At 41.6% G+C, this 26,835-nt stretch overlaps 2 protein-coding genes and 2 long non-coding RNA genes across 15 annotated transcripts in view; 2 read left to right on the forward strand and 2 right to left on the reverse strand.

Moving 5' to 3' along the window:
- Naa80 (N-alpha-acetyltransferase 80) overlaps positions 1 to 7,209 on the forward strand; it is a 110,647-nt gene extending 103,438 nt beyond the window's left edge. For 10 of the 11 annotated variants that reach the window (XM_025301717.1, XM_025301715.1, XM_025301716.1 and 7 more), the window contains one exon: positions 5,546 to 7,209. In XM_025301717.1, coding sequence (XP_025157502.1) covers positions 5,546 to 5,566 — 21 coding nt within the window. In that variant the 3' untranslated portion in view covers positions 5,567 to 7,209. The remainder of the gene's footprint in view (positions 1 to 5,545) is intronic. The other variant, XR_003113382.1, reaches the window with a different exon arrangement.
- Positions 1 to 26,835, reverse strand: part of LOC105187135 (flavin reductase (NADPH)) — a 118,737-nt gene that overhangs the window by 6,574 nt on the left and 85,328 nt on the right. The window contains exon 4 of one of the 2 annotated variants that reach the window (XR_003113383.1): positions 11,080 to 11,198. The exons of the other annotated variant lie outside the window; for it this stretch is intronic. The gene's annotated coding sequence lies outside the window, so the exon portion shown is untranslated. The remainder of the gene's footprint in view (positions 1 to 11,079; positions 11,199 to 26,835) is intronic. 2 annotated transcript variants of the gene reach the window in all.
- Positions 16,425 to 24,224, reverse strand: LOC112589241 (uncharacterized). Its single transcript, XR_003113387.1, has 3 exons — positions 24,208 to 24,224; positions 19,125 to 19,237; positions 16,425 to 19,058 (listed from the first exon to the last, which is right to left on the reverse strand). It is a non-coding gene; the product is annotated as an uncharacterized LOC112589241 (long non-coding RNA).
- Positions 24,853 to 25,802, forward strand: LOC112589240 (uncharacterized). Its single transcript, XR_003113386.1, has 2 exons — positions 24,853 to 25,071; positions 25,149 to 25,802. It is a non-coding gene; the product is annotated as an uncharacterized LOC112589240 (long non-coding RNA).

Consider the following 26,835-nt stretch of genomic DNA (forward strand, 5'->3'; position numbering starts at 1 on the left):
CGAATCTCGAACAGCAGGCATTGGTGGATGAAGACTCATGTCAAATGCAAAAGCAACTTGCAGAAGCATTAAATTGTGCTCAATCTGTTATTTCCGATCATTTGAAAGCCTTAGGGAAGGTTTATAAGGAAGGAAAATGGGTCCCATATGAACTGAAGCCAAGAGACATTGAAAGGCGAAAAACCACCTGCGAAATTCTGCTTGCAAGGCAACAAAGAAAAGGGTTTTTACGTCATATCATCACTGGGGATGAAAAATGGATTTATTTTGACAACCACAAACGTCGAAAAACTATTTGCGATCCCGGCCAACCCTCAACATCGATGCCAAAATAGAATATCCACGGAAAGAAGATAATGTTCTGCATTTGGTGGGATCAGTAGGGTGTGCTGTACCATGAGCTGTTGAAAAGTGGTCAAACAGTCACAGGGGATCTCTACAGAGAACAAATGATCCGTTTGAGCCGAACATTGCACGAAAAACGACTAGAATATGAAACGACACAGCATAAAGTGATTTTGCTTCATGACAACGCTCGGCCTCACGTTACAAAATCTGTCAAGGAAACGTCAGAAATACTTCGCTGGGAAGTGTTACTCCATGCGGCTTATTCACCAGACTGTGCCCCTTCCGACTACCACTTGTTTCGGTCGATGGCACACGCACTTGCTGACGAATGCTTCAATTCTTATGAAGATGTCGAAAAATGGTTCTCTGACTGGATAGCCTCCAAAGATAAGTCATTCTTTCGCCGCGGAATTCGCTTGCTGACCGAAAGATGGAAAAAAGTCACCGCTAACGGTGGACAATATTTTGATTGATGTACTTTTTCATTTTGTTTCTTAAATAAAGTCATACGTTTTGTAAAAAACGGACGGAACTTTCCGATTGACCTAATATAATATTGTTATATCCGAGCCACTATATGAACGGCGGCGTCAGCTGTTCACGGTCTTTGTCCTTGGCGGTATCGATTGAAGAACTGATAAGCGATCAGCTAAGCGACGAACTGACAGGCGGTCAGCGGGGCAACGAAGATAAACGAGAAAAGGAGAGTTTGGTTTCTGTGACAAACCGCCGACGCGGGCTGTAGAGCAATTTTCGGTTGCGGCTTTTAATCGGAATTTACGCAAAAGATCGAGAATGTATTTCTGTGTAATTCGCTGTACATAAAGGCTTTGCTTCTCCTTTTAACGAACGTGTAATTATTTTCCCTGAACGTCGGGAGATTTGTGTGTGTGTGACATTTTTGGGGGCTCGTCCAGGATAAAACGTGTTTTCCCGAGCCTTACGAGTGAGAGGAAGGAAATTTATGAATGGCTCAGCGAGTTACGAAGAAGCGGTAACATCTCGACGAAACAATGGAGATGGAAGCTGGCGCGGCAAGCTTTCAAAGTATAGAAACAGCCTCGATTCGGTAAATGATGGAGGAGCTACGGCAACTTTGAACGGAGAGAGGGAGCAGGAGCGGCGAGAGCTTCGGGAGCTTCGGAACTGGATGGTCGCGGCTGGGAATCAGTGCAGCTAAGTCGCTTCCAAAATAGTATTGCTAATGAAGTAAAATTAGTGAAGTAAAATTCTTTTATCAAGAAAAGTTAAACGAAAAAGACGTCGTAAAGAGGGATTTCGGAATGGACAATGTTAGAAAAGGAAGAAGTTCGGAAAGTTATAAAAATTCATTTCTGGGAAAAAAGTCAAATGTCGTTTCTGAGAAACAAGAATGTTGAAATTGTGGGAAAAAGGGGCATTTTAGGAGGGAATGTCCGTTCTTGAAATTTAATAAACAGTCAAACTAGGTTTTGCTGAATTAGCCGGGATCGATTCGGCAGATCCCGGCTAATTCAGCGAGATCCCGGAAATTAATAATAAGTTTAGCATTAGACGCATTAGTTAACCTTTATTTTCATATTCTGGGAAAATAAATGGACAGAGTTGTAGGATTAAGATAGACACGGGCTCAGATGTTTCAATCATTAGTAGAAGGTTAATCGAAGGATGTAAAGTTAATGCGGTAGGAAGTTAATTTAATTTAATTTATCCGACGGGAGAAAAGGTTTCAGTTTGTGCGCAAGTGCAACTGAAAGTTGAATTAAGACGATTTTTTTTAGAAATGTCAATGTATGTTGTAGAAATGGCAGACGACTGTCTTTTAGGGACTGATTTCTTGTCAGAAACGGATGTGGAATCTAGTATACGGATGGTTTCACAACCGGGTAAGGAGGCAGTTTTGTTTGCACGAATCAAAGAAGACGTGGAAGAAGAATTAGAAGAGTTGCCAATTTCCTTTTCGCGTCATGTTGAAGGATTAGAAGATTCTCAGAAACAAGTTTTAGCTAAATTTATTGCGGAGTACAAAGACGTTTTCTTGGAAGCGGTCGCGGCCGGAAATTGTGAAGTGGTCGAATATGCAATTGATTTGTTGAAAAAACGGCCAATTAAGCAGAATCCTCGACGGGTTCCACTGAAGTTGCGATCAGAAGCTGAAAGGCTTGTTGAGGAAATGCGGAGAAAAGGAGTGATAGAGGAATCACATAGTCCATGGTTATCTCCGGTGGTTTTGACTAATAAGAAGGATGGATCTTGCAGGTTTTGTGTGGATTTCCGATGTCTCAATGCAAAGACTTAAGGATTTTTATCCATTACCGAGAATGGATAATTTGCTTGACCGTTTGTCGGGAAATGCTTGGTTTTCGACAATAGATTTGAAAAATGGTTATTAGCAAGTAAAACTCCGGGAAGAGGATAAAGAAAAGACGGCTTTCTCTTTGGGAAAAGGATTGTGGCAGTTCACTGTCATGTCGCTTGGGCTGTGTAATGCTCCAGCAACTTTTGAGCGTATGATGGAGAAAATTTTGCATGGATTTTTATTTAAGATTTGTCTAGTTTATTTGGACGACGTAATTATTTTCAGACCAACGTTTCAGAGAATATTGGGAAATTTACGTGAAGTATTTTCAAGATTGCGGGAAATAAATTTGAAAATTAATCCAGGAAAATGTGTTTTATTTAGTAAAAGTGTAACCTTTCTTGGTCACATAATTTCTGAAAAAGGAGTAATGACGGATCCATAAAAGATTTCTGCGGTGGCCTGTTCCCACAATTAAAAGGCAGATTCGAAGTTTTCTTGGTTTTTGTTCTTATTATGGAAGATTTATAAAAGGATTTTCATTAATCGCAAAACCTTTGTATATTTTAACGAAGAATTTATCTAAATTTCTTTGGGCTGAGCGGTGTCAACAAGCTTTCATAAATCCTAATCAAGCGTTGACACTCCTCTTGTTCTTTCTTTTCCTTTAGAAAATATGAAATTTGTTCTTGATACTGACGCTTCAGGCCACGAAATCGGTGCTGTTTTGTCGCAGATTCAGTATGGAACTGAGAAAGTTATAGCTTATTATAGTCGAGTTTTAAATAAAGCAGAGCGGAATTATTGTGTTACAAGGCGAGAACTGTTGGCAGTTGTGGATTCTTTAAAATCTTTTATCATTATCTTTATGGATAAGAGTTTGAACTTCGTACAGATCATCAGTCTTTAAAATGGTTGTTATCATTCAAGAATTTGGAAGGGTAGCTGGCCCTTTGGATTGAAAAGATAACAACAATATAATTTCGAAATTGTTTATAGGAAAGGTAGCGTAAACGAAAATGCTAGTGGACTTTCTCGTCGACCCTGTGAGGAAGATTCTTGTGGTTATTGTTCAAGGATGGAATTAAGAGATTATAAACGACAAGGAAGTGTTGGGACGAATAACCTTCGGAGAAGAAAGTTCTGTCAACTGGAGAAAAGAGCAACTAGAGGATCCTTCTATTTCTTTTATTTTGCTCGGAAAAGAGCAGTGACAAAGACCTCTGGCACACCATTTCTTCAAGTGATATTTCGGCAAAAATTTATTGGTCCTACTGGGATTTATTGATCCTAAAGGATGGGATTCTTTATAAAAAGTAGGAGAGTCCGAATTTAAAAATGCATGTTCTTCAAGTTGTTGTTCCTCGGAGTAGGATTAAAGAGATTCTTGAAGAAGCTCATGATTCTCCATCCGGCGGACATTTTGGAGTAAATAAAACTCTAGATAAGATCCAAAAGAAATTTTATTGGGCGACTTGTAAAAAGGATGTCGAGAATTGGTGTAAATCTTGCAAAATTTGTGTCGCAAAGAAGGGTCCTGCTGATAAGGGGAAGTCACCTTTGCAGACTTATACGAGGGCGGTCCGATAAGTACTTAGCCTCACCGCCCGATGGCGCCACTATCGCAAGAGAAATTTACTATCGTGTAGTACATTCTCGTAGACGGCTACTGTCGAAATTTCAGCCGAATCGGACTCGTAGTTTTGTTTTGACCGTGTGTGGAAGCGGGCGTGTCCGCGGATTTTAGAAAAATGGAAAAAGAGCAATATCGGTTGGTGATTCTTGTTTTTGGAAGGGAAATCGCGCAGCGAAATCAAAGAGCGCTTGGATGCTGTGTACGGTGACTCTTCTCCTTCGATGGCGACCGTCAAAAATTGGTTTAATGAGTTTCAACGTGGTCGCACGTCGGTTTTTGATGAGCCACGCCCAGGTGCCCCGAAAACGGCTACCACGGAGGATAACACAAAAATCCACGATCTCGTATTGGCAGACCGCCGATTGAAGGTGCGCGAGATAGCTGAGACAGTAGGCATCTCAAAAGACCGCGTGGGTCATATCCTGCATGAAATTTTGGGCATGAGAAAGCTGTCGGCGCGATGGGTGCCGCGTTTGCTCACTCCGGACAACAAGCGCAACCGTGAGACCACTTCAGAGCAGTGTTTGACGCTGTTTAAGCGCAATCCGAAGGAGTTTCTGCGTCGTTTCATGACCGTCGACGAAACATGGATCCACTGGTACACACCAGAGACCAAGGAACAGTCGAAACAGTGGACTTCACCCGGCGAACGTGCTCCGAAGAAGGCGAAGACTGTCTTATCGGCCGGAAAGGTGATGGCCACCGTTTTCTGGGATTCACAAGGTGTGATCTACATCGACTACCTGGAGAAGGGCAAAACGGTCACAGGGCTGTACTATGCCGAATTATTGGGCCGATTCGACGCCGAATTGCAGAAAAAACGGCCCCATTTGGCGAAGAAAAAAGTGCTCTTCCACCATGACAACGCACCGGCTCACACCTCCGCCCTCGCCACAGTCAAATTGGTCGAATTGGGCTACGAACTGCTGCTCCATTCACCGTATTCTCCAGATTTGGCCCCGTGCGACTTCTTTTTGTTTCCAAACTTGAAAAAGTCACTCGCCGGGCAGAAATTTGAGTCGAATGAGGAGGTCATCGCCGCCACGGAGGCCTACTTTGCACACCTCGAGAAAACGTATTTTTCAGACGGGTTAAAGAAGTTGGAACATCGCTGGGTCAAGTGTATCGAGCTAAAAGGAGACTATGTTGAGAAATAAATCGCCACTTTTCCAAAATTTTCGTTTTTCTTTTGTAGGCTAAGTACTTATCGGACCACCCTCGTAATGTTGGATTACCGTTAGATAGACTCTAAATGGATATTCTTGGGTGTCTTACTTTTTCAGGAAATAGGTATCTGTTACTGATTGTTGATTGTTTCACTAAATGGGTTGAAGCTTTTCCTGTGAAAAACATAAGGGCCATTACTGTAGCAGATGTATTTGTGAAACAATTTATTTCTAGGCATGGAGTACCTCTGGAGCTTCATACTGATCAGGTTAGGAGTTTTGAGTCTTGTTTTTTCCAAGAAGTGTCAAGGTTGTTGGGAATTAAAAAGACACACACTTCCGCGTTATATCCTCAGTCTGACGGCTAAGTGGAATGGCAGCATTTCACTATTATAAATTATTTATCAAAATTTATTTCCATAAATCAAAAAGATTTGGATCGTTGGGTACCGATGTTTCTCCTCGCGTATCTTCGAAGCATGAATCCACTGGAATTTCACCGGCTGAGTTGCATTTTAGTCGAAAACTTAGGTTACCCTTGGATTTGTTACGTGGGACTCCTTCCAAAACAAAGATGACAAGCGTTTATTGCAATCAACTTCAAGAAAAATTAGATTTCATTCATGAGATTGCCAGGCGGAATTTATGCCAGAAATCTTTATCTGCCAAATTTCATTATGATCGGGATGCAAAAAGGTGTCATTTTGCTGAGAGAAGTAAAGTCTGGTTTTTCAATCCTCATCGAAAAGTGAGAAAGGCGCCGAAGTTACAGTCGCACTGGGAGGGACCTTTTGAAATTGTTAAGAGATTGAGCAATGTAGTCTATTGTATTCAAAAGTCGAAAAGGCATAGGAAGAAAATAGTTCATTCTGATAGGCTGGCTTCTTTCTGTGAATGAACGGTTTGATGTCGGTTAAAAAGTCTGAGCCCGTTAATAAATGTAGGATATTTGTTTTAAGGATGAAGATTTATTCATTTCCATGTTTTTCAGAAACATCATTTTTCATTGCGTTCCCCAGAATAGTTGTCCTGCTCGTCAGAATTTGTCCGTCAACAACGAATTAAGAAGGCTACCTCCTCCACGTCGACGAAACATTTTTGATCGTGGTTTTTTCGTGGGGCATTGGGCAAATACCGAGGCAGGGACTTGGGGTGTCCTTCAAAAGAACGTTGGGTCTACAGGAGTTCCCCCCCTCCTGTCCAAAGAGGAACCAAGGAAGAAATAGACGAGAAAGCGAAACAAGTGGATCGTTTTAGAAAGGTCCTGGAGACTGATCACCTCTTAGAGGACAGGGATAGAGATGGTGTTCTGAAGGCGAAGAGTCAAGATTCTCGAAACCCTTGATTGAGATCAAGTATTCATGGAGTCCGGTAACCTATAGCAGCAGCTCAAGGTAGGGCAGAAGCCGTGAAGATCTCTGGAGTCAAGGAAGAGGATGACTTTGCCTCAGTGGATTGTCGGGACGACAATTTTAAAGAAAAAGGGGGGTAATGTTATATCCGAGCCGCAGTATGAACTGCGACGTCAGCTGTTCACGGTCCTTATCCTTGGCGGTATCGATTGAAGAACTGACAACCGATCAGCTGAGCGACGAACTGACAGGCGGTCAACGGGGCAACGAAGAAAAATAAGAAAAGGAGGGTTTGGTTTCTATGACAAGTCGCTGACGCAGGCTATCCAGCAATTTTCGGTTGCGGCTCTTAATCGGGATTTACGCAAAAGATCGAGAGTGTATTTCTGTGCAATTCACTGTATATAAAGGCTTTGCTTCTCCTTTTAACGAACGTGTAATTATTTTCCTCGAACCTCGGGAGATCTGTGTGTGCGTGATAATATATACAAAGCCTCCCAGAAAAATTCTTACAGAGCTTGTAGAGACATAGAGCGGATTAAGACAAACATAAAAGTCCCACATTGTTTTGCAATATTCGCAATAATTATCGTGTAATTAATGATAGAAATTTAAGGAGTGTGGGCACGCGCTCATTCATCAGATTTTTGTAATTAATAATTCGATAACTTTGCGAATATCGCAAAAAACAGTATTCATTACGAATTTTTGTTTGTCTCAATCCTATGTCCTCACGAGCTATATAAAAATTGTTCTGGGACACCTTGTATTATAGGTTGTTCCATTTTAATCAACGCATTTGAATTTTTCGTAAACCATGCGAAATATAAAAAAATTTTTTTTGAAGTTGTATGGTATCAAGAGAAACATATTTTTAAAGACAAAAAGAATTTGACTTTGGATATAGCCGTTAAGAACAAAATGAGATCAACTTCATTTTTTTAAGTGACAATATGTATAAGGTGTATAAAAAGTACCAGGACGGCGAAATATCTCGAAAACTAAGCATTTTAGAGAAAAATGTTTCAGACAAAAGTTGTACGGTTTTAAGGAGGATATAAAATGACTATCTCGTTTTGTTCACAGATGGCACCACTTTCGAGATTTTCATTGATTATTACTTTTCTTAAATGGAAATCCCAATTTTTTATTACACCGTCTTTTTCTGCTAATTAATTTAAACAACTTTCGTCTGAAACATTTTTTTATTTGCCTAAATTTTTTGAGATATTTAAGGAAAATTTGATAACTTCTTCAATATTTAACTTACAATATCTCGCTAATTATTTGTCAGAAGAAAAAGTAGTACTAGACTTTTTTGCTCTATTTGATCTCAAGAATATATTGTTACAATAGCGCCCTGACTTTTGTTAATTTGATGATTTTGAAACTTCTAAAAGTTGATACTTATCGACTTACACAATATATAACTATTAACTTACATACAATTTTTGTTTGAAACATTTTTCCTTAAAATATCGCGTTTACAAAAAAATCAGGTGGTAGTCTAGTAATATCTTGTATACAGGGTGTTTGATAGCTGATTATGCAGACGAAAGATGGAGATAGATTGGGTGTAGCCGAGAAGAAAAGTCATGTACCATAATGTCAAATTGGCAATAGTTACCGAGTTATTAATTAAAACATGTGAGCCAACGAGCGCGTAGAGAGCGGAGGGCGGCCGCAGTAAGCACGTAGACATTTGATACAGGCGGAGTCAGCGAGTAACGGTAGGCAAGCGCGCGTGGCGAGGGGCAACGTAAGCGACAAGAGGCGATCGCGCCTCTCGCGAAGCTCGCACTTGATGCTTACAATACCAAACACATTAAAGGTTATGATCGGTGAATATTTGATGCAGTATTGTAAATGAGTACATCGTTGGTCTCTATTTTTTCAGTGGTATTCTCACAGGAGTGGTTTGCAATGTGTTTTTAGAATAAAAATTACTGGATCTTTTAAACAACGTCGATCTTATAATTCGACAAAATTTATATAAAAATTATGTATCAGTAGGATGAGACGCTTGTACATTATAATCGCAAAGTTCAGGATACTTTGAATCTCCCAAATGTTTCCAGAACGCTGAATTAAAAAAAATGATCCTATTACTTATAGCTAACTAGATCTTTAGACCTAAGACAACGCCGTTAGACATTTTATCTGACGCTTAAGGGTCTACAGGAGCCATACTAGAGGCCTCTCGCGGAGATGCCCGAACTAGGCAAAATTATATTGCAAATTATGAATAAAATACGAACAGAATCACCTTATATGTATGATATTTGCAATCCGGAGAATCGTCCGCAGGGTCGTACAGAGCGCGTTTTTGGAAAAAAAGTCGAAATAAAAATCGATTAAATAATTTGCATGAACGTTTATCCCGCGGTGCAGCGCGAGCCTATATTTTCATTTATTACAAATTTTCAACCTAAATGCAAAATCGCGCTCTGTACCGACCTAGATACTAATATAAGGAAGATGCCTATGTAAGTCTAATAAGCAAATATGATGTCTGCGTGACAAAATATGATATGTTTTAGTGCAGGTAACACGGAAAGTGTAACCCAGCTGCACTATGGTGCAGTCTATATGACATAACCTTCCTGCCTTGCGTTCACGCGAGCAATGCATCAGTATTAACGTGATATATGAGCAGTGCATAAGTATTGCCGTGTGTATGTGTACCTTCCAGCTTCCATTTTAAAACATAAGATATTTTGCCACGTTGATGTTATGTATCACCGCAAAGTTGTTATGATATATATCCTTTGCATTATACCCGAGGCTCCTACAAAGGCAGATTATTTAATAAGGCCGTAAATAATTTTTCATAAACAAATAAAATGTCAACAGTACCAAGCCTCGCGGCGAGTCACGAGCGATATAATTTTACTAGAAAAGATATTCTACCTCATTGACGATATATGTAACTACCAAATTGATATGGAATATTCCTTGAACTATTATCGAGGTCCCTACAGAGTCAGATTTTGCAATCCAGCCGTCCAAAATTTATAATATATTAATAAAGCGTGCGTCATACGAAACATCGCAGCGAGTCCCGCGACATACCATGTTACAAGAAAAGATATTTTGCCTCGTTGTTGTCATATATCACCAAATTGTTATAACATATTCCTCCATCTATTCCCGAGGTCTCTACAAAAGATTTCGTAATCAGGCCGTCTAACTTTTATCATAAATAAATAAAGATACACCAAGTGTCAAGGCGGATCACGCAAATACAATTTCACAAAAACAGATATACCGCTTCGTTAACGATATATGTAACCGCCAAATTGATTCGGAATATTCCTTGAACTATCTCCAAGAATCCTACAGTCAGATTTTGAAATCCAGTCGTCAAAAATTTATCATACATTAATAAAGCGTCAGTCGTACCAAGCGTCGCTGCGAGTCACTCGAAATATCATTTTACAAGATGCAATATTTTGTCTCTTTGACGATACGTATTATTACCAAATTGATGTATCTTCTTCGTATTATTCCCGAGATCGCTATAAAGCTGGATTTTGCTATCCGGTCGTCACAAATTTTTAATATATAAATAAAGCGTCCATCGTACCAGGCGTTGGAGCGAATGAGTCGAAAAATCATTGTAGAAGATGCAAAATTTCCCCTTTGTTGACGATATATTTCACCGCCAAATTGTTTTAGCATCTTCTTTGAACTATCCTCGAGAAACCTACAGAGCCAGATTTTGCAGTCAGGCCGTGAAAAATGTATCATAAGTAAATAAAGATGTATGAAGCGTCGGAGCGGATTACGTACAATATCATTTTACAAAATGATATATTATTTCACTGATGTAATACACATATATCATCATCATATTGTTATAGCATATCTCTAAAACTATTCCCAATATCCTCATAAAGCCAGATTTTGCAATCAGGCAGTCTAACTTTTATTATAAATAAATAAAGATGCATCAAGATGCATCAAGGCGGATCACGCGAATACAATTTTACAAGAAGAGATATTCCGCCTCATTGGCGATATATGTAACCGTCAAATTGATATGGAATATTCCTTGAACTATTATCGAGGTCTCTACAGAGCCAGATTTTGCAATCCGGCCGTCAAAAATTTATCATATATTAATAAAGCGTGCGTCGTACGAAATATCATGCTACAGGAAAAGATATTTTGCCTCATTGCAGTCATATATCACCACCAAATTGTTATAACATATTCCTCGATGTATTCCCGAGGTCTCCACAAAACTAGATTTCGCAATCAGGCTGTCTAACATTTATCGTATATAAAAGACTGTACCGGGCATTGCAGCATGTCACGTACAATATAATTTTGGAACATGAGAAATATTGCCTCGTTAATGTAATATATCATCATCAAATTGTTCAGCCATATTCCTTGTATTATTTCTAACGTCGCTGTAAAGCAAGATTTTGATTATTAACATATACATATACATACATATACAGGGTGTCTCAGAACTTTGGGACACGGGCTCCGTAGGGATATAGAGCTAAGTGAGAGGAACAAAAAAGTCCTGTACCATAATGTGAAAATCGTAATAGTTTTTTAGTAATAACCGCGTAAAATTTGGCGTTTTCCACGCCCATCGCGGCCTATAGACGCTCCGCGGCAAGCTGTGTGCGTACGGGCTGAGCGATAACGTGTCTCGCGCTGACTATCGCGATGGCGTCTTGGCGCTTTGACGCCGCGAGATACGTTATCGCTCAGCCCTTACACACACAACTTGCCGCGGAACGTCTATAGGCCGCAATGGATGTGGAAAATGCCAAATTTTACGAGGTTATTACTAAAAAACTATTACGATTTTCACATTATAGTAGAGGACTTTTTTGTTCCTCTCACTTAACTCTATGTCCCTACGGAGTCCGTGTCCCAAAGTTCTGAGACATCCTATATACAGGGTGTCCGGAATGTGATCATTAATATTTTGTGTACTGGTAGATTGGGTGTAGCCGAGAAGAAAAGTCATGTACCGTAATGTCAAATTGGCAATAGTTATCGAGTTATTAATTGAAACATGTGAGCCAATGAGCGCGTAGAGAGCGCTGGGCGGCCGCCTCTTGTTGCTTGCGCTCGCTCGCTCGTCGTTCGCGCTTGCTCGCTCCTCGTCGCACGCGCATGCCTCTTGTCACTTACGGTTGCCTTTCGCAGCGCGAGGTAAGCCATCTTCTTATACACGGAGCCCGTCCTGTCGCTTTCTCGTGCTCGTTTCTGTCGCTCATTCGTTTACACATTTTAATTAATTACGGAATAAATATTGAAAAAATTGTAAAATGGCACAGGACTTTTTTAATTGTTTTAACGAGTTCTACCAGTACACAAAATATTAATGATCACATTCCGAACACCCTGTATATACAGGATGTTTGAAAGCTTATCATGCAGACGAAAGTTAGAGATAGATTGGGTGTAGCTGAGAAGAAAAGTCATGTACCATAATGTCAAATTGGCAATAGTTATCGAGTTATTAATTAAAATATGTGAGCCAACGAGCGCGTAGAGAGCGGAGAGCGACCGCAGTAAGCACATAGACATTTGATACAAGCGGAGTCAGCGAGTGGCGGTAGGCGAGCGCGCGCGGCGAGGGGCAACGTAAACGACAAGAAGCGAGCGCGCGCGACGAGGAGCGAGTGAGTGCGAACGACGAGGAGCGAGCGAGTTATAAGGAAATAGTTATAAAAAAAAAGCTCGCTCGCTCCTCGTCGCGCTCGCTCGAATCTTGTCGCTTACGCTCGCTCGCTCCTCGTCGCGCGCGCACGCCTCTTGTCGCTTATGTTGCCCCTCGCCGCGCGCGCTCACCTACCGCCACTCCTGACTCCGCTTGTATCAAATGTCTACGTGCTTACTGTGGTCGCCCTGCGCTCTCTACGCGCTCGTTGGCTCACATGTTTTAATTAATAACTCGATAACTATTGCCAATTTGACATTATGGTACATGACTTTTCTTCTCGGCTACACCCAATCTATCGCCAACTTTCGTCTGCATGATAAGCTTTCAAACACCCTGTGAGTGAGTCCCAGATGCGCACAGAATAAAACGGACACAGCAGGTTGAATGAAACAGACACAGTGACAAACGGACACAGTGAGAATCGAACACAGAGAAATGGACACAACATGAAACGGACACAGCAGGAAACGGACACACTGTGGTTGCAATCGCAGACAGTAAGAAATGGACATAGGAAGAAACGGACACAATGACAATCGGACATAGTAACAAACGGACAATAGAACAACAATAGAAAACGGGCACAGTAGGAAACGGACACAATAGGAAACGGGGTGCGAAAAAAGTTAAAAGAAAGTAAAATCTGATCGTACGTGCATTATTTATGTGTAGTATTGCCGAATCGACTCATCTTTTCATACTGTGCGGTCACTTCTGCACTTGTGCAGATTGTTCTAGTTAAATCATGCAAGATAGTGATGATGTTAAAACTTGTTCAATTTGCAAAGCACAACTTTCATCGGTATACAAAATATATATGCCATAAACATGTCTTACTTTTATTTGAAGTGTATAAAAATATTTAGAATTTTCAGCATCTTTTTTAATACATATTCTTTATGACGTTTATCGCACACATATTCTAAGACAGTCGATTTGTTGCCAATATAACAGTATTATATATGTTAAGCATTACGTACTGAAATGTATTGTAGACTAAGGCTGTATGCAAGATTAGGTTGAAAGTATTTACTGCTAATCTCTCACAATACTTTAAGGTGAATTATATAAACATTACTTATATGCTAATATTCAAAGTTATTTTCTTTAATAATATGTGTTATAAACATTTCCGAAACAATGTGTGTTACATAATTACATAACAATTATATAACAAGCCAACAAAAGAACAGTAGGAAGCACGCATACTAAAATATAACGTATATCTTAAAATATATATGGTTATTTTTATCTGCAACGACTGCAAGGTTGACGTGCTTTCCGTTTTCGTGTAATCTGGAACATTATGTAAATGTTTCAATGTGTAAATATTATATATGTCGATAATGAGTAACGTTTCAATGTATACTTACTTTTGATGGAATAGTGTTTTCAATAAACGCTAATGGTTGCTGACTATTCTTAATATATTTTTCGCAGTCTTGACGTGTGAGCTTTATTAGAGTAATCCTAGGTTCTAATAGATTTATTGGGATATCTTTGGGATCTATAGTAACTTGTATGTATGTATGTATGTATATTTATTCTCCCCTAAAGGTTCGAAGGCGCTGTTGCAGGGAGCGTTCCCCAACTCTTTACAACTCCTCCTTATAATTATTCGCTTCCCTTACTTTTTATTTTCTGGTCCTGGGGGAGAACTCGCGTCCCGCTTGCCGCTCGTCCCCCCCTTGACACACACACACACACACCTCTCCCCTCTCCTGGACTTCCGTTTCCTTGGCCTTTCAATTAACATTCTTTTTCAATTCTTTGTCTACTTCCTCTCCGCCCTTACCCCCCTCATCCCCACCCCTCTCCCTCTCCAATTCTCTCATCCACCTCTCTCCCTCTCCCTCCTCTCCCAATATCCTCCTTACTTCCTCTTTCCAACTCTTTTCACTTCCATTTTCCCATCTCCTACATTCCTCCCACACATGCTCCCATGTTTCCTCTTCCCTCTCACACAACCTACACCTCCTTTCCTCCTCCTTCCTCCAATACTGCCCTCCTCTCATCTCATTTCCCAATCTGAACCTCGCTATCCTTTTCCACCTACTTTCTCCCCACCCCTTCTTCAAGTACTGCGGTATCCCTTCCCCTTTCACATATTCATACCACCTATTATACCTTGACTCTCTTATCTTCTCCCCCCTCTCTCTTCTTCCTAGCTCCTCTCCCTTTTCTCTTATTTCTGTCACCAATGTCTCTCCCTCTTCTCTCCTTTTTCTTACCTCCCTCATGTCCCCTCCCCTTTCCTTGAAGAATTTTATCCTCCCTACTTCCCAACTCGTCAATCTCTCCCCATTCTCCTCTCTCTTCTTTATCTCCTCTAGACATTTCCTCGCAATTTCGCTCCCCCTTCCCTCCTCCAGCCTTCTCTCCCATTTCCATGCTCTTAACCCCGCTCTCTCTCTCTTAACTTCTCTCTCTTCAATTCCTCCCTTACCATGTATCCTGGCGTTTCTCTCTTTACTCCTAGTATCCATCTTATGTATCTTTCCTGGCTTCTCTCTATCTCTTCCCTCTCCTCCCACCCCCATATTTCCACCCCATACCCTATCACCGTCCATACTAAACTATCATATAACCATATTCTTTTCCCCCATTCTCTCTCAAACCTTCTTTTCCCTATTCCCCATACCTGTCCCATCACCGTCATTCCTATCTTTATTCTTTCCTTTGCTTCCTTATATGCTTCTCCTGTCCCCCATCTTTCTGCATCACGTATCCTAAATATTTATATTCCTTCACTTCTTCCAATTCCTTTCCTTTCCATCTCCATTCATCTTTCTCTCTCTACCCCCTCCCTTCCTAAATCTCATCACTTTCGTTTTCCCTATATTCACCTCCATCCCTTTCCTTTCCATATATCTTTCCAATCTCGCTATCATTGCCTTCATCCCCTCCTCCTCCTCCGCCATTATCACCACGTCATCTGCATATGCCAATGAATATATTTTCTCTTCTCCTATCTTTACTCCTCCCCACCTCCCTTTTTTAATTCCTCTTCCATATCCGCCATTAACAAATTAAACATCCCTGGACTTAGTGGGCACCCCTGCCTCACTCCCCTTCCCGTCCAGAACCCCTCCCCTAGCTCCTCTCCCACCCTTACCCTGCTTATCGTCTCTTCCATCACCTCCTCACATCTCTCCACCAATCCTTTCCTCACCCCTCTTTCCCTCATCGCCCTTATCAACTCTCTTCTGTCCACCGTATCGAACGCTGCTTTCAGATCCATAAATAACGCCACCAGCTTACCCCCCTTCCTTCCTAATTGTCTATTTATCACATAATTCATCACATATATGTTGTCTATAACTCCCAACCCTTTCCTGAACCCCGTCTGATTTTGCGGTATCAACCCTTTCTCCTCCACCTCTTTCCTTAATCTTCCCGCTAATACCGATGCATAAATCTTGTACAACGTATTCATTAACGTACTCTCCCACTACTCTTCCCTCCCCCTTCTTCACTATCGGTACTACTATTCCTTCCTTCCATTCCTCTGGCCACCCCTCCCCTCTCCATACTCTATTACACATTTCCCTTATCCATTCCTCCATCCTATCTCCTCCATATTTTCACGCTTCATTTGGTATCTCATCCTCTCCTACCGCCTTGTTGTCCTTTAATTTCTTCATTACCTCCTTAATTTCTTCCTTGCTTATTTCCTGTTTCTTCTCTCTTCCCTCTTTTCTCTTCCTTCCTCCTATCACTCTTCTCCCCACTCCTCCTAGTAACCCTCTAAAATATTCCTCCGATTCTTTCATTTCAATCTCTTCGTTTCTTCCCTTTCTTCTTTTCCTCTCCCTCCTCATTACTTCCCATATCTTCCCCTCTTTTACTTTTTTATTCACCCATCTCTCTCACCTCTCATTTTCTTCTTTCCTCTTTCCCTCGCATAACTTTTTATATTTTGATTTTTCTTCTCTATATCTCTCTCTATCCACCTCTCCTCTTCTCCATCTCCTCAATTCCCTTCTTACCTTCCTCTTCTCTTCTCTACATTCCTCATCCCACCAACCTTTCCTCCTCTCCTTCTCGCCCTCTTCTTCTTCCCTTACTATTGCTCTCTTTATCCTTTTATTCATTTCCTTGATCTCCTTTTCTACCTTTCCTTCCCCTATTCTCACTTCCCCCAACTCTTCCCTAAATCTTTCTCTAGCCCTTTCAGTCCATACCCCTTTTTCTTTCCTTTTCTTCCCTCCCCCTCTCTTTCCCCTCTCTCTCCCTCTCTCCATCCTTACCGTTATTGGATGATGATCCGACTCTATATTATCCCCCACCTCAAAACTTTTTATCTTGCTCCATCCTTCCTCATTTACTATAACATAATCTATTACCGATTCTCCTCTTCCCTCTGTGTACGTCCATTCCCCTTTCTCATCTCCTTCCTTCCCTCCGTTCACTATCATCCATCCTCTTTCATTTATACACTCTATCAATTCCTTTCCCTCCTTATTTCCCTGCTCGTCTTTCGATTTCCTATTCTCCTCCACCCCCTCTTCATCCTCCCATATTCTCCCCCCTCTCCTTCCTGTCCTTGCGTTAAAATCTCCAATTATCGTTCTTCCTCCCCCTTCCTCTTCCATCCATTCCTTTAATTTTTCCAACCTTTTCCCTAAATCCCCCCTCACATATACTCCTATTATCCTCCATCTTCTTCCTTCTATTATTACATTCCCCACCATCACTCCCTCCATCTCCTCCCTCTCCTCCTCTTCCCCCCTCTCGCTTCTAATTCCTTCCTTATTCCCATTACCATCCCCCCCTTTGCTCTTCCTTTTCTATAAATTCTCTTCGCCGTTTGTATTTTCCATGTATATCCCTTCGGTAGCTTCCCCCTTAACCACGCTTGTTCTTTTTCCTCTATCCATGTTTCCATTAACGTTATTACATCCCATTTTTCTATCTCCCTCCAAAACTCCCTATCTTTCTTTTTCAATCCTGCTACATTCCAGAATGTCACCTTTAAATCCCTCTTTCCTTCTTCCCCTCTTTCCTTCCTATTTCCTCCTCTCCCCTCTCCTCTTCTATCTCCGTCTAGTTTCCCTCCTTCCCATTTTCCCTCCCCTTCCCCCTCCCTCTCCTCTCCTCTCCCTCTACTGTCAATACTTTCTTTTCCCCTTTTCTATTAACCACTCCCCTCACTTCTTCGTCCCACCTCCACCATTCCTCATTTATTCTTATTTTTCCATACCCTCTCCAAACCCTACTTCCTTTTCCTTCTTCTTCATCCGCTATTCTTCTCATTATCCACCTTGCTCTCCTTTCCTCATATGTCAAATCGTCTTCTATCCATACTTTGCTTCCTTTCAGTTTCTTTTTCCTTTCCATTATCCTGCTTTTTTCCTCCTCACTATTTAATTCTACCACTACTATTTCTCTCATCCCCCTTTCCCGTCTTTATCCTCCTTATTCTTTTTCCAATCCCCTCTTTCATTCCTATTTCTTTCAGTATCTTTTCCACCTCTTCTCTAACCTCCCCTTTTCCTATTTCTACCCCCCTCATCACTATATTCCTTCTTCTTTTCTCCCTCTCTCTTTCCTCCTCCCTTTTTTCCAATACTTTCACTCTCTCCTCCATTTCTCCCTTCCTCTCTTCTGCTTCTCTTCTACTCTCCCTTTCCCTCTTTTCCTCCACCTTCTTTACTCTTTCTTCTATCTTTTTATCATCTCCCCTTCCCCTCCCTTCCCTTCTATCTCTTCCCATTTCCTCTCTAAACTCTCTATCCTATCCCTCATCTCCTGCTTCTCTTTCTCCCATGTTTCCTCTCTCCTCCTAATTTCCTTCCTTAACCCTTCTATTTCCTCTTTTACCTCTTTAAACCCTCCTCTTATTTCCTTCTTCATTTCCTCTAATGAATTCTCCCTTTCCCTCCCCTCCTCTTCCCCTTTTACTGGTGACCTCACTGTCTTCCTACTTTTCATAAATCCCATCTCTTCCTCCTTCTCTCTTTTTCTTTTCCACATCCCTATCCACATTCCACTCCCCTATCATTCCCGTACTCCCTCTTCTCCCTCCCTCCTTCCCCCCTTTTCCCCTCCATTCCCTTTTCTTCCCTCCCCCTTACTCCTCTCTTCCTTCCCTATTTCCTCCATTCTTATCTTCCCCTTTCTCTCCTTTAAACTTCGCTCCTTTCTCTTCTTCCTTCCTCCTTTCTCCTACAGATGTCGTTCCTTCTCCTTCTTGCCTCTCTTCTATCTGCTCCTATACTCCTTGCCCGTATCCTTTCTCTTATTTTTCTCTCCTCTATAAACTCTCTTTCCCTGCTCTTCTCTAGCCGTCCCTAACCTCACTCTCTCACCCGTATCTTTCACCCCCTTTCCACTCTCTCTCTCTCTCCCTTCTCGCCTCCACTCACCTCCACTCCCGCTCACTCTCTTCACACTCTCTCCTCCCCCCTCCTCCAATTCTGTCCCCTACACTCTCCTTTTCTCTCCTCCTTTCACTCTACTAGAAACCCTCTCCTATACTTTACGCCGCCGGAAACGGAAGTCCCTATAGTAACTTGTATTTTTTCTTCACAATTTTTTCCAGTATTGTCTATCAAAGATATATTTGGAATATTTTCGTTTCCTGAAGCGTGATAAGGCAAGTTAATAAGAATGTAAGTCAGACATACATAATACAGTTAATACTAACTTTGCATATTTATATATTGTTCATAATAAACAGTTTCAGGTAGTCCAACAATAATTCTTCATAATTTTTGTCATTTTCATTTTGCAAAGATATGTCTAATACATTTTCCTTCTCTAGAGCATGATAAAGATAGTTATCTTTTTAAAAAATAATTGTTAGTAAAATATAAAAATTATTGTTAATGTTGGCGGTAATATCGGTCATGCGACCCGCAATTCTAATACACGAGAGCGAACATCTGGCGGCGCTCTAGTAGCGTACTGTTGACTGCGTGTGATCGGCTGTGCGGAACTATACGCGACAATGTATTCTTATACGACTGAGTAAAGTTAACAAATACGAGAACTGTGTCTACGCGTATGTACTCTATATTACTGCCTTCGCCTAATTCCTGTCCAACAGGTTACGGGCCTAGGGACTCGCGAACAGTACTAATCGTCGAAGATTCGAGACAGAAAGGAAACCTCGATCTGTGCGATCGAGACCGACAACCACGATCAACAGTGTAAGAGCCACAGCGCGAGGGAAGTACAACATTCGTGCAAAAAGGAAGGCAAAACGTGCCGGGACGCGATAAGACAAATACGGGAACGTGTTTTCTGTATATTTTCGGTGGCGTTTCATTTCTATCGTACGCGTCGAGCGTAAACGCGCATGCGAGGACTCTCGTTATTACCGTCGACCGTGTAATCGTCGTCATAACCTTTCTTTCGCGCATGCCAAAACCCGACGAAAGATGAGTGCAAGTAACGTTATACGCATCGAGGCGCGCGGACGCGAAAACTACGATACATGGAAGATGCAAATGCGAGCATTGTTAGTGAAAAATGATGCCTGGGGCTACGTAAGCGGTGACATCGTGAAGCCTGAGCCGACCGCAGCAAATGAGAGAGAAGTACGAGACTGGATCGTAAGAGACGAAAAGGCCAAATCTGATTTGATATTATCCATAGGAGCAGGCGAACTCAAATTAGTAAAGAATTGCCAAACGTCTCGCGAATTGTGGATTAAGTTAGAAAACACATTCCAATCCAAAGGACCCGCTCGCAAGGCTACACTGCTGAAAAGCCTGACATTACAAAAAATGAGCGAAGGTGGGGACGTGCGTGAGCATCTCCATGAATTTTTCGATTCGGTGGACAAACTCGCCGAGATGGACGTGACAATCAATCCTGATCAAAACTCGCCATCATGATGCTATACAGTTTGCCTCTAAGTTTCGATAATTTCAGGATCGCCATCGAAAGCCGAGATGAACTCCCTACCCCCGAAAACCTATGTACTAAGATAATTGAAGAAAATGACGCAAGAAAGAGCTCAACGGTGTCGTATCAACAACAAGATGCGTTGCTCATTTATAAAAAGAGACAAGGAAAACGAAACGAAAAATCCACAAATAAGGAGGATCTGAAGTCGGCGTTCAAGTTCAAGTGCTTCAACTGTCACAAGAGAGGACATAAGGCATCTGAGTGCTCTCTCCCTAGGACAGACGAGAAAGATCGAAGAAGACCTCCGCGCATATCTCTCCTGTCTACTGAAAACGTATCAGGTGCTTGTCAGATCGTAGGGGGCGTCAACAGGAATATATGGTGTATTAATAGCGGCAGTACATCTCATCTCTGTCACAATGTAAACTTATTTACATTATTACACTTATTTACAGAAATTGACAGAAGCAAATCGGGAACTGAAATTAGTCAGCGACGCATTCGCGGAGATAGAAGCCAGGGGCATGGCCGAAATCGAAATGAACTCGAACAAAAGGAAAAATCACATGGTCCTAAACAAAACTTTGCATGTTCCAGATCTCAGGATGAATCTATTGTCAGTTTCCAAAGTAACGGACAAGGGTTACACTGTGACGTTCGACAGAGAGAAGGCTGATATAGTCAATCGAGAGGGGCATGCGATACTGACTGTGAGGCGGATCGACGATCTTTATCTATTTGACGCAACGCCGCAAAATAGTTATCGTGACGCCAAGGCGCATGCGGCGCGAGCCAACGAGTCAAGGATATCGAGGAGCGCAGTCGAAATCTGACACCAACGAATGGGCCACTTAAACTATCGAGATCTCGTCCAAGCATCAAATAGCGGAGCTATACGAGGGACTGGCACATTGAACGATACCGGAGTTAAGGACTCAACCTGCGAAATATGTATTAAGGGAAAGATGATTCGCCCATCGTTCCCAAAGGCTTCAAATCGAGAGACCGAAAAGTTAGGAATTGTCCATACAGATATATGCGGCCCGATGCGCGCGTTGTCGAACGGTGGATCTAAATACTTTATCACCTTCACCGACGACCACACCAGATGGACGGAGGTTAGATTCTTAAAAGGCAAGGATCAAGCGCTTGAAGAATTTAAAGCCTACAAATCATCGGTCGAGAGACAACATGGTATGAAGATAAAAACCCTCCAATCCGATAATGGCCGCGAATATATAAATAAAGAGTTCGACGAATATCTGAAGTCAGAAGGCATTAAAAGACGACTCACGACTGCATACACCCCCGAGCAAAATGGGGTAGCTGAGAGGAAAAATCGAAGTCTAGTCGAATCCGCGCGCTGTCTTCTGTTGCAGTCTGGCCTGCCAATTAGTTTCTGGGCCGAGGCAATATCCACTGCTAATTACGTTAAAAATCGATGTCCCACAAAAAAACTTGACAGAAAAACCCCTCATGAAGCTTGGAACGGCAAGGCACCGACAGTAAGCTATTTTAGAACTTTCGGATGCAAAGTATTTTGCATGAATAGAGCTCCGAATAAGGGCAAATTTGACGCTCGATCGAGAAGCGGTATATTCATCGGATACTCTGAAGAGACAAAAAGTTTTCGAGTCTGGTTACCGGAAGTCAAAAAGGTCGAGATTACTCGAGATATAAAGTTTCTTGAAGAATCGTTGGACCATCGAAAAGTAAAAACATCTAAAGACTTTTACACAGATACCTCTCAAGACGGACCTCAGGACATAACAACAACGAGTCCCCCCAAACTCGAATTGATCTCGGGAACGGACGATACAGAGCGGGTACATCCAGAAGAAGATGCGGAAGAGCCAGTGGAAACGTTCGAGTTGAACAAGGACGAAGCGTCAGGTCGTAGACGAGGACGCCCCCGGTTGATAAAAACAGGACGACCCGGCATACCTCGGAAAGACTACGGCTGCTCGACCGACGAATTAAGAGAATCCGCCGGCGCGGCCGAAGTCAACATAGAGGAGGTTTTTTCAAACGAGGACTCATCAGAGTGGAAGAATGCAATGATATCAGAAGTGGTATCGTTGCTGAAGAACAACACATGGAATCTGGTGAAACGCCTCAACGATGGGCAAGTAATTGGAAGTAGATTCGTTCTACGAAGCAAGTACAATTCCGACGGATCCATCGAGAAACGTAAAGCACGTGTGGTAGCACGCGGTTTCCTACAAAGACCCGGAGTGGATTTCCGTGAAACCTTCGCCCCAGTAGCCAAAATGAGTTCAATACGTGCTGCCGTGGCCGTTTCCGCTCAAAAAGATATGAAGATCAGGCAACTCGACGTGGCGACCGCGTATCTCAACGGTGACGTTGAAGAAGTCATCTTCATGGAACCGCCGGACTATCTAGAGGATATTTTGGAGCTGATAGTCCGATTCAGGAAGGAAAACTCCCACGTCAAGGAAAAAGCCGAGAAAATGCTGAACGTCCTGAAAAAATCTGACGTCGTCTGCTTATTGAATAAGGCTTTGTCTACGGTCTGCGCCAGGATGGACGAGCCTGGTATTTAAAATTAGACAGTAAACTACGAGAACTAGGAGCGGTCCCGTCGAGTGCAGATCCATGCGTTTATTATACCGGACCAGTCGAAAACAGGAGCTTCATCATCATCTACGTGGACGGCATCCTTTTAATGTCACACGACGACACCGAGATTGAGAGGCTGAGGAACGGTCTCAGCGCCGCTTTCGAGATCAAGGACTTAGGCAACGTTCGATACTGTTTGGGTCTTGAGTTTACGAAGACGAAGAACAGAATTGCCATAAGTCAACGTGGATATATTCTCGATCTCCTCGACAGATTCGGTATGCAGGAATGCAAACCAGTATCGACTCCGATAGAAGTGGGTGCAAATCTGACGAAAGGAAAAGCTGAAACGGCCGATCATGGATCGAAGATGCCTTATCGAGAACTAATAGGGACATTCATGTACCTTTCCGTAGGCACTCGACCCGACATATCGTACGTGGTTAGCTATCTGAGTCAATTCAATGACTGCCACGCCAAAGTCCACTGGAAAGCTGCCAAACGGGTATTATGGTACTTAAAAGGAACCGATAATTTAGGTATTTTGTTTTCCAGGCAATGCAATTCTCCCGTCATGTACGTGGACGCCGACTGGGGAAATTGCTCCATTGATCGCAAATCTTATACCGGTTTTGCGCTGATCGTGAATGGTGGAGCTGTCAGCTGGGAGTCCCGGAAGCAGCAAACGGTGCCATTGTCGTCCACAGAGGCCGAGTACATGGCCCTGTCCGAGGTAACCAAAGAGGTCATTCACATGAAAAGATTGCTCTAGGAATTAGGTGCGATTACAACTGGGATCGTAGTAAAGAGCGATAGTTTCAGCGCTCTAAAGTTAGCAGCCAACCCTATTCATCATTCACGATCGAAACACATCGACGTTCGGCATCATTTCGTACGCGATGCTGTGAAGGACAAGGTCATACAAGTTCAACATGTGCCTACTCAAGAGATGGCAGCCGACGCACTCACCAAAGGTCTGCCTGGAGGCAAGCACGAGCACTGCACTAACCTTATAGGTCTTAGACTCGTCCTATAATCGAGACCAATTGCGGTTTGAGGGAGAGTGTTGGCGGTAATATCGGTCATGCGACCCGCAATTCTAGTATACGAGAGCGAACACCTGGCGGCGCTCTAGCAGCGTACTGTTGACTGCGTGTGAACGGCTGTGCGGAAGTATACGCGACAATGTATTCTTATACGACTGAATAAAGTTAACAAATACGAGAACTGTGTACACGCGTATGTACTCTATATTACTGCCTTCGCCTAATTCCTGTCCAACAGTTAATATTAACCTTGCATATTTACGTGTTTTTGATGTAGAATGCTTTTAGATATTCCGATAAATATTCGCAAAAATTGTTCAATGGGTAACCTTGAAAAATATTTTAATATAACGTTATATATATATACATGTATGTGCTTGTGTGTTCAACTAATGTTAGAGAATAATTCTTTTCTGACGGGGCCTAATATTCATCTTATACAGGATGTTAAATTTCAAACGTAACAGATAAAAAATTTTTAAAACTATGAAAGATATTGAAAAAACTAAAACACGTTTTCCATGATTTCGAAGGAGAAAGAGAATGGCATCATCAGTTTTTTTATTTGGAAGGCATTTTCAAGGTGAGTTGAAGGTCAACTTAATTTTTTAAAATAGGAAGTCCAATTTCTTATTATATCTTCTTTTTATACCAATTAATTTTAACAACTTTTGTCTGAAACATTTCTTTATTTGCTTAATATTTTTTTAAATATTTGAGGAAAACTTTTTGAGGTAACTTTTTCAACATTTAACTTACGATATCTCGTTAACTATTTGTCGAAAGAAAAAATAGTATTAGACTTTTTTACTTTATTTACTATCAAGAATATAATACTATAATAGTGCCCTAACTTTTCTTAATTTAATAATTTGAAATTTCCAAAGGTCGATAAGTTAAGGAAAGGAAAATATTCCAAATATATCTTTGATAGACAATACTGGAAAAAATTGTGAAGAAAAAATACAAGTTACTATAGATCCCAAAGATACTCCAATAAATCTATTAGAACCTAGGATGACTCTAATAAAGCTCACACGTCAAGACTCTGAAAAATATATTAAGAATAGTCAGCAACCATTAGCGTTTATTGAAAACACTATTCCATCAAAAGTAAGTATACATTGAAACGTTACTCATTATCGACAGATATAATATTTACACATTGAAACGTTTACATAATGTTCCAGATTACACGAAAACGGAAAGCACGTCAACCTTGCAGTCGTTGCAGATAAAAATAACCATATATATTTTAAGATATACGTTATATTTTAGTATGCGTGCTTCCTACTGTTCTTTTGTTGGCTTGTTATATAATTGTTATGTAATTATGTAACACACATTGTTTCGGAAATGTTTATAACACATATTATTAAAGAAAATAACTTTGAATATTAGCATATAAGTAATGTTTATATAATTCACCTTAAAGTATTGTGAGAGATTAGCAGTAAATACTTTCAACCTAATCTTGCATACAGCCTTAGTCTACAATACATTTCAGTACGTAATGCTTAACATATATAATACTGTTATATTGGCAACAAATCGACTGTCTTAGAATATGTGTGCGATAAACGTCATAAAGAATATGTATTAAAAAAAATGCTGACAATTCTAAATATTTTTATACACTTCAAATAAAAGTAAGACATGTTTATGGCATATATATTTTGTATACCGATGAAATTTGTGCTTTGCAAATTGAACAAGTTTTAACATCATCACTATCTTGCATGATTTAACTAGAACAATCTGCACAAGTGCAGAAGTGACCGCACAGTATGAAAAGATGAGTCGATTCAGCAATACTACACATAAATAATGCACGTACGATCAGATTTTACTTTCTCTTAACTTTTTTCGCACCCCGTTTCCTATTGTGTCCGTTTCCTACTGTGCCCATTTTCTATTGTGTCCGTTTGTTACTCTGTTCGATTGTCATTGTGTCCGTTTCTTCCTGTGTCCATTTCTTACTGTCTCCGATTGCAACCACAGTATGTCCGTTTCCTGCTGTGTCCGTTTCATGTTGTGTCCATTTCTCTGTGTCCGATTCTCACTGTGTCCGTTTCCTACTGTGTCCGTTTGTTACTATGTCCGATTGTCACTGTGTCCGAATGTCACTGTGTTCGTTTCTTACTGTGTCTGATTGCAACCCCGGTGTGTCCGTTTCCTGCTGTGTCCGTTTGATACTGTGTCCATTTTTTACTGTGTCCGATTCTCACTGTGTCCGTTTCTTACTGTGTCCGTTTCTCACTGTGTCCGATTGCAACCACCGTGTGTCCGTTTCCTACTGTGTCCGATTGTCACTGTGTCCGATTGCAACCACCATGTGTCCGTTTCCTACTGTGTCCGTTTGTTACTGTGTCCGGTTGTCACTGTATCCGTTTCTTACTGTGTCCGTTTTCACTGTGTCCGTTGTCACTGTGTCTGTTTCATTCAACCTGCTGTGTCCGTTTTATTCTGTGCGCATCTGGGACGCTCCTCACCCTGTATACAGGGTGTTTGATAGCTGATCATGCAGACGAAAGTTGGAAATAGATTGGGTGTAGCCGAGAAGAAAAGTCATGTACCATAATGTAAAATTGCCAATAGTTATCGAGTTATTAATTAAAACATGTGAGCCAACGAGCGCGTAGAGAGCGGAGGGCGACTGCAGTAAGCACGTAGACATGATACAGGCGGAGTCAGCGAGTGACGGTAGGCGAGCGCGCGCGGCGAGGGGCAACGTAAACAACAAGAGGCGAACGCGCGCGACGAGGAGCGAGCGAGCGCGAACGACGAGGAGCGAGCGAGCGCGAACGACGAGGAGCGAGCGAGCGCAAGCGACAAGAGGCGAGCGAGCGCGAACGACGAGGAGCGAGCGAGCTATAA

Source organism: Harpegnathos saltator, unplaced genomic scaffold, assembly GCF_003227715.2.
Source record: "Harpegnathos saltator strain DR-91 unplaced genomic scaffold, Hsal_v8.6 scaffold444, whole genome shotgun sequence".
Classification (NCBI taxonomy): domain Eukaryota; kingdom Metazoa; phylum Arthropoda; class Insecta; order Hymenoptera; family Formicidae; genus Harpegnathos; species Harpegnathos saltator.